The following is an 8,562-nucleotide window of genomic DNA, read 5'->3' on the forward strand; positions in this document are numbered from 1 at the left end:
GACCTTGCTTCAAACATGTAAGACTCCCCCTATTCATTAAAAGATGATTCTGGGCTCTTTCTTCAGTCTTGAAGATGAGAAAATACAAGGCGTGCAGGCCTGGGGTTGCAGCCCAACATTATATATAATAGAGTATTCTTCAGCATTTAAAAGGAAAGGATTTCTAACACATGCTACTACATGGATGAGCTTGTGGGCATTTACCAAGTGAAACAAGTCTCATTGGAAGAGACTTTAGACTATATATGATTCCACTTACATGAAGTACCTAGAATGGTCAGGTTAATAGAAACTTAAAGTACGATGGCAATTGCCTGGAACTGGGAAAGGAGAAAAGGGAAATTGTTGATCATGGGCACAGAGTTGATGTTTTGTCAGATGAAAAAAGGTCTGGACTTTGGTTGTATAAATATGAATGTATTTAGCACTATGGAACTGCAAACTTGAAAATGGTTCAAGTGGTAAATTTTATGTTTTCCATACTTTATCATAATTTTTTAAAAAAAAAGCATTCCAGACACACCCTCCAAGTGTAACCACAGAAGAGTCAAGGACTGATAGTGACTCTACAGAGGCTTCCCACCCACCCAATTCCATCCTCACTCCAACTTAAGAGTTGTTTTTGGTGAACAGGGACTTTCTGCTTTAGTTTTTAGAGATGTATTGCTCCAGCCCTTGTTGTTCACTCACTAAGTTGTGTCCAACCTCCTTGTGACCCCATGGACTGCAGCACATCAGCCTCCCTCATCCTTCACCATCTCCAGGAGTTTGCTCAATTCATGTCCAGCTCCAGCCCCACACGGCTTACCCTCAGCCTCCCTGACTGACCCAGGACTCCAGGCTCTGCTCCAAGGATCCAGTAAGTCTTGGGTCACCGTCTCCTGTAGGAGACTGGGCACTGAGTTCACATCCTCCCAAAGAGACCTCTGCAATCCCAGAGTGCAGGGATCAGCCCAGCTCCAGCCTGAGGGTGGAGAGAGTCAGTTTTCAGATGAAAACAAAAAGAGCTGGGAGTTATACATAGGATTTTGTGAGAAAAGGTGGGGGATGGGGATAAATTAAAAGACGCTTACTCCTTGGAGTATGAAAGTTATGACCAACCTAGACAGTATATTCAAAAGCAGAGACATTACTTTGCCAACAAAGGTCCGTCTAGTCAAGGCTATGGTTTTTCCAATAGTCATGTATGAATGTAAGAGTTGGACTGTGAAGAAGGCTGAGCGCCGAAGAATTGATGCTTTTGAACTGTGGTGTTGGAGAAGACTCTTGAGAGTCCCTTGGACTGCAAGGAGCTCCAACCAGTCCATTCTAAAGATCAGTCCTGGGTGTTCATTGGATGGACTGATGCTGAAGCTGAAGCTCCAGTACTTGGCCACCTCATGTCAAGAGTTGACTCATTGGAAAAGACTTTGATGCTGGGAGGGATTGGGGGCAGGAGGAGAAGGGGACGACCGAGGAGGAGATGGCTGGATGGCATCACTGACTCGATGGACATGAGTTTGAGTAAACTCCAGGAGTTGGTGATGGACAGGGAGGCCTGGCGTGCTGCGATTCATGGGATCGCAAAGAGTCAGACACAACTGAGTGGCTAAACTGACTGAACTGAACTGACTGGGGATATTGCATCCATGCCCAGAAGCACTGAAATACCTTTTCTTGATTGGCGTTCTAACAATAGTAAATAGTTCTTATATAGGGTTTATGATATGTGGACCACTGACTTGGGTCTCCTGTTTACTGTTAATCCTTTGTATTTGGGGGGTTTCTCCTCTGTAGATATGGGGGGTGACTGTAAGAGACTTGAGTATCCATGGATTTTAGTATCCACAAAGGATGACAGTATAGTGATTTTTATTAAATTATCTTGGGGTTTGTTACATCCGGCAATTTGGTGAAGCTAGCTCTATTATTCATCATTTGCAGCAACTTTTTTAAATAGTGATAAAACATGACACAGAACGTGCCATCTTAACACTTTTAAGTGTGCAGTTCAGTAGTGTTAAGTATGCTTACACTGTTGGACAATCAGTCTTCTGAATACTTTTCTTCTCATAAACCTATGACCCATTAAACAGTAAGTCCCCATGTCCACCTCACCTCAACCCCTGGAAGCCACCATTCTACTTTCTGTCTCTGTGAATTTGACTATTCAGGTGTTTCACAGAAGTGGAATCATACAGTATTTGTCTTTTCGTGACTGGCTTATGACACTTAGTATAATTTCTCAGGATTCTTCCATGTTGTACCATGTGTCAGAATTTCTGTCTTTTTAAAACTGAATAATTTTCTGATGCACCTTTAGACCACATTGTATTTACCCATTCCTTTGTGGATGAGCATTTGCTTTGCTTCCATCTTTCGGCTACTATGAATAATGCTGCTATGAACATGGGTGTACAAATTTCTCTTTGAGATTCTATTTTCAGTTCTTTTGGGTGCACACCCAGAAGTGGAATTGCTGGATCATATTGTAATTTTATTTTGAACTTTTGGAGGGACCACTGTAATTTATCTATAGCAGCTGCAACATTTTACGTTCTTACTAACAGTGCACAAGTGGTCATCAGCAGCATTTGAGCAAGAAGAAAACAGAGATCCAAGGCAGTGAATGACTTCTTCAGGGTCATAGGGGTGATGATGGAGCCAAGATTTTAATCATAGTTTCCTGGGGTTTTCCCCTTATTCTTAACCAAAATGTTAAATGTGACTTTGGCATATCCAGGGTGGAAGCCCCCTGATAGTGACTTGTAATCTCTGGGTCAGCCTAGCCCTGCAGAGCAGTATAGGGAGGAGACATTTCATGCCCTCAAAGGAGCAGGAAACAGACTCCTGTCATTTCTGGTTCAAAATGAAGGTTAGTTCCCCCCTCCCTCCAGGCAGCTGGGAGACCACTCTGGTTTGATACTTTGACTGAGCTGGGCTAGAACCTGTCCCTCCCCACAAATTTCTTCCCATTCTGCCCCAAATCAGAGTTCTTATTCTTCGTCACTCTGTGAGTAATGAAACAGAAAGCTACCGGGTTTCAGGATCTTTGGTGTAGGAATCTGAGTGGGTAAGAGGGAGGCGTGTCCCACAGGCTCCTCCCCTCAGCACATTGAAGCCTTTGTTTGGCTGTTGCCTTCTTGCAATTTTCCTTTATTGCTAGATTTAAATTGCAACCCTCATCTCCCAGCTCTCCTGGTTCAACTTGCCTGTTATATTTTCTGGCCCAACATTAATTTCCTCTTTACATATTAACTTGGAGAAAGAAATAGCAACTCACTCCATATTCTTGCCTGGATAATCCCATGGACAGAGGAGCCTGGTGGGCTACAGTCCCTGGCATGGCAAAGAATTGGACACGACTTAGCTATAAAGCAAGCACATTTCCTCTTGAGAAATCTGTATGCAGGTCAGGAAGCAACAGTTAGAACTGGACATGGAACAACAGACTGGTTCCAAATAGGAAAAGGAGTATGTCAAGCCTGTATTTTGTCATCCTGCTTATTTAACTTATATGCAGAGTACATCACAAGAAATGCTGGGCTGGATGAAGCACAAGCTGGAATCAAGATTGCCGGGAGAAATATCAATAACCTCAGATATGCAGATGACACCACCCTTACGGCAGAAAGTGAAGAGGAACTAAAGAGCCTCTTGATGAAAGTGAAAGAGGAGAGTGAAAAAAGCTCAACATTCAGAAAACTAAGATCATGGCATCTGGTCCCATCACTTCATGGCAATAGATGGGGAAACAGTGTCAGACTTTTTATTTTGGGGGCTCCAAAATCACTGCAGATGGTGATTGCAGCCATAAAATTAAAAGACGCTTACTCCTTGGAAGAAAAGTCATGACGAACCAAGATAGCATATTCAAAAGCAGAGACATTATTTTGCCAACAAAGGTCCATCTAGTTAAGGCTATGGCTTTTCCAGTAGTCATGTATGGATGTGAGAGTTGGATTATAAAGAAAGCTGAGCGCCGAAGAATTGATGCTTTTGAACTGTTGGAGAAGACTCTTGAGAGTCCCTTGGTCTGCAAGGAGATCCAACCAGTCCATTCTAAAGAAAATCAGACCTGAATATTCACTGGAAGGACTGATGTTGAAGCTGAAACGCCAATACTTTGGCCATCTGATGTGAAGTACTGACTCATTTGAAAAGACCCTGATGCTGGGAAAGATTGAAGGCAGGAAAAGGGGATGACAGGATGAGATGGTTGGATGGCATCACCGACTCAATGGACATGAGTTTGGGTAAACTCCAGGAGCTGGTGATGGACAGGGAGGCCTGGCGTGCTGTGGTTCATGGGATCACAAAAAGTCAGACATGACTGAGCGACTGAACTAAAATGAACTGAAGCACAACATGTTAACTAGTTGATCCACTTTGTGAATCATCTCGGTCTACTCTCCCCACTCTTGAAATGAAACTCTGAGATTTGGTATTTTGTATACTTTTTCCCTCAAAATACATCCCATGATGCAAATTGAAGGTCCAACTTATATCTGTTAATGAATGTTCGCTCTTCTACCACTGCAGGCCCCGCCAGTGTTTCCAGGGCCTGGAGCTAGGCCTTGGACAGCCTCAGTGGGAACCACATCTCTCAGGCATTACAGAGAGTTTTCTCTCAGTATATGCCTGCCTACCTGGCCACGTACCCAGACTTTTGGGCATTGGCCCTGGTGCTGCTGCTTATGGGTGAGACAGGGGTCAGAGGTAGGATGGGAAGAGTGGAATGTGGGATGGGGGGAGCTGGGAACTTGGCTGCAGAAGGTTTGGGGCTCCAGACTAGTGGGGGAATTAGGACTGGAATGAAGACAGGAAGGAAGGCACAACTCAGACTGTTGTTTCCCACCTTTGGCATTATTAGCAGTTTGGGCTGGATCATTCTTTGGTGGGAGCGAGCTATCCTGTTCATTTTAGGTTTTGTTTTTAATCATTGTCAGACTTTGAATAACATCCCTGCCCTTTGCTCACAGGATAATAATGACACCCACAAACTGCAACAATCAGAATGTCTCCGGACAGTGCCAAATGTCTCTTGGGAAACAAAATCACTCCCACCTGGCAATCTTTTACTTAGACTTGCAAATTCCTTTCTTGTCCTGAGACTGAAGATGTTTGTTTGAAATTCACACAAAATAAAATGAACCATTTTACTATATTCCCCAAGTGTATTGAGCTATTTTTGACATACAATATTATATAATTTTAAGATGTACAAAGAGATGATTTGATGGATGTGTTTGTTGTGAGATGATGGCCACAGTAAGAAATTAACCATCTGAAAGTGCACAACTCAGTGGCACTTACCACATTCACAGTGTTGCGCAACCGTCATCTCCCTCTGGTCCAAACATTTTCATCATAACCAAAGGAAACCCAGTAACCACTGAGCAGTCTCTGTCCATCTCTCACCTATGCAAACTCAAGCCTCTGAAAACTACTAGTTTTCTTTCCGTGTCTATGGATTTGGTTATTTTGGGTGTCTCATAGTCCATCTTTCCACAGGAGTACCGATTCTGGGAGCTCGTCAGTCAGCCCTGGTTACTAACCTGTTCACAGGCATCAACATTTCGGTTCTCAGCTTCATCATCATCTCTGGCTTCATTAAGGGAGACCTGCACAACTGGAACTTCACAAAACAGGACTACAGATCGAACACATCTGGATCTGATGACACCTATAGGCTAGGAGGTTCCTCTTGTCCATAGTAGTGTTTGTGGGGGTAACACAGAGCTGAGACTATGATGGGGACTAAAGAGACCTGGGATAACAGATCCTGTGAAGGAGGGCCTGGAGCCCAGGACTTAGTATTAACTAAGTATCATTATTATTATTAATACTAATAATCCTTAGGGGTTTTTTTACACTTTGAAAAGATAAATTTAATGAAACGTGAAATATATCTCAATAAAGCTGTAAAATTAACTAAGGATTCCAATACAGATGGCTAACACAATTCAACTAAAATTTTTCCTCATTCCTTCTCTCACCATAGCTTGGGCCCTCTGGGTTCTGGAGGGTTTCTGCCTTTTGGCTTTGAAGGGATTCTCCATGGAGCAGCAACATGTGTCTATGCTTTTCTTGGTTTTGACATCAGTGCCACTACAGGTAACATGTCACTGTGTGTCCCATGAGGGATGTGGGTATAGTGTGGGCTGCCCTTGGGCCCAGGGGCTAGAGTTAGGTCAGTCAGCTTTTGGAGATGAAAGAAGATATTGATTTTTTGTTTTCACCCCGGTGCTTTTACTGACCTTCACCACTGTTGCAGGGGCAGAAGCCCTGAACCCTCATCGTTCCATCCCCTGGAGCATCTTGATCACCATCTTCATCTGCTTTCTGGCGTACTCTGGAGTCTCAGCCGCGCTCACCCTCATGGTGGCCTACTACCTGATTCACCCCGTGAGCCCCTTGCCGCAGGCTTTTTTCCATGTTGGGTGGGGCCCTGCCAGATACGTTGTGGCTGTTGGCACCCTCTGCGCTCTTTCATCCAGGTCAGTGTCAAAACTTTGTCTCAATACACTGCCAAATTAAAAAGTATCTTAGCCCTAAGGATTGAGAGACAAGAGGGAACGGCGTGAAGACTAGGGAACAGGGTCCACGTCCCCACGTGTTTCCATTTTTTCTCCCAGCCTGGTGGGGGCCTTGATCCCCATGCCCCGTGTGATCTACTCAATGGCAGATGACGGGCTCCTTTTCCGGGACTTGCCCGCATCCACGCCCGCACCTATACCCCCGTCACAGCCACCTTAGCTTCTGGAATTCTTGCAGGTGAGTAAATAATGCTCATTCCTTCTTTGATCAGTTTTCTTAGCTTGGATATTCCCACTGGTTTCTCACTCTTTCTTCGCTGTGTTTTTGCCCTATGTTTTCACTCTTTTTTACTGTGTTTTTACTCTTTGAGTTCAGTGACCTTGTGGAGCTCTCATCAATTGGGATCCTGCTCGCTTACATCATGGTGGATTTTTCTGTTCTTGTTCTCAGGTGAGACCCCACGACACCTTGACTGGGGGTCCTGACATTGCGGGGATTGATGGGATGGTAATTCTCTTCTGCCTTCATGCTGCCTTCTGAATTTTCCGCTATGGTTAAGTTGGGAAAGAGATAGACTAGACTGTCTGATGTTGGATGAGTAGGGGCTACTATTATCACTGCCTTCATACCTCTAATTCAGACACCAGCCAGACCAGAACTTAAGCAAGAATGAGAAAGCAAAAAATGAAATTGAGATTTGTGAACGTGACACAAGTTCTCTGGACCCTGTACCAGAAGCAGGAACCTCGTGGATTCTAAAGAGACTGTGTGACCCTATCCACATCACCCCCACCCAGAAATCTGGCCAGATTGTCTGTGGATGTGCATTCCTGCTTGATTTCCCTTTGGTCATTTTCTGAAATTGATGATATGTGGAGGGAATGTGTCTTTTCTGTCAGCTGAGGTGTCTAAGAGACATGATGTCCCTTCCTGAGATGGGCAGCCTGGGGAGGGGTGTGACCCGAGGTCCTGACATCTTTGGCTTCTGAGTCCAGCCTGTTCTCCACCTTGACCCTTGCAGTTCTCCTGCTGATTATCCTGAGCCTGGTCCTGGCCCAGTGGCCCAGCCAGGTGTTCTCTGGAGACCCCGTGCTCACAACAGTGGCTGTGCTGCTGCTGCTGCTCATCACTGGGGTCACGGTCATCATCTGGAGGCAGCCCCAGGACCCCACTGCTCTTCACTTCAAGGTAGGTGACCTCATGCCCCAAAGTGTCCTCCTTGAGTGAATGAAGTCTGCGTGCTTCAAACTGTAAACATCATTTGCTGGACCAGGAATGAGGGGAGTTATTAAAACTAATGAATTCTTCCCTGATCCACACTCAGTGCTCTACATACACTATCTCAGTAGGCACTGAACACACAGCCTGAATTGGACTGAACTTGTCCCACCCACGTGGGGTAGGGTCTTTCAGACATCTGGGCTGTGTTCAGGGATGAACAGACCAGGTCCCTGCTCTGCCTGTCCTCCCACTGGTGAGCATCTTTGTGAACATTTACTCGATGATGCAGATGACCTCTGGGACCTGGGCCCTATTTGGAGTCTGGAACGTGACTGGTAAGTGGTTTTCTTGGAAAATGAGACCCCTCAAGTGACTGAACCCAACCATCTCCCTACTACCTCTCTCCTAAGCTGTGTCAGATACCATAACAGGAGACCTACTGGGCATTTGTAAGTGAGGAGAGCACCTACTTTCCCTTCTCACTGTCTCATTTCCCTACTAGGATCTGTCATATACTTAGGATATGGGATCCGACACAGCCTGGAGAACAATGAGCCACAGCCACCAGCCTCCACCTCCCAGAATCTTGACAAAAACATCCCCGGTGCTGGTTCATCTTAACCAAAGGACATCCATGCTGTGTGGAATCCCTTCATGCCCTGGAAGACCTGCTGGTTCAAAGGGCACTTTGAGCCTGTATGGAGTGTGAATGTGGGATGCATTTAGAATCCTGTATATATTGCTAGTGGACACAATGACTTAAATGTTATACAGTTTTAAAATAAACTTTTCAAAGCATAATATACATACAGAAAAGTCCAT

At 44.9% G+C, this 8,562-nt stretch overlaps 1 protein-coding gene across 1 annotated transcript; it reads left to right on the top strand.

Moving 5' to 3' along the window:
- The first annotated feature begins 4,493 nt into the window (after positions 1 to 4,493).
- LOC128064070 (cationic amino acid transporter 3-like) lies at positions 4,494 to 8,361 on the top strand. The gene is given in 11 exon segments (XM_052656878.1): positions 4,494 to 4,680; positions 5,494 to 5,671; positions 5,984 to 6,096; positions 6,257 to 6,479; positions 6,618 to 6,682; positions 6,685 to 6,756; positions 6,867 to 6,969; positions 7,160 to 7,354; positions 7,539 to 7,707; positions 7,967 to 8,075; positions 8,243 to 8,361. Coding segments are annotated over 11 exon segments (1,533 nt in total).
- The last annotated feature ends 201 nt before the right edge of the window (positions 8,362 to 8,562 follow it).

This window comes from Budorcas taxicolor, chromosome 18 (assembly GCF_023091745.1).
Source record: "Budorcas taxicolor isolate Tak-1 chromosome 18, Takin1.1, whole genome shotgun sequence".
Classification (NCBI taxonomy): domain Eukaryota; kingdom Metazoa; phylum Chordata; class Mammalia; order Artiodactyla; family Bovidae; genus Budorcas; species Budorcas taxicolor.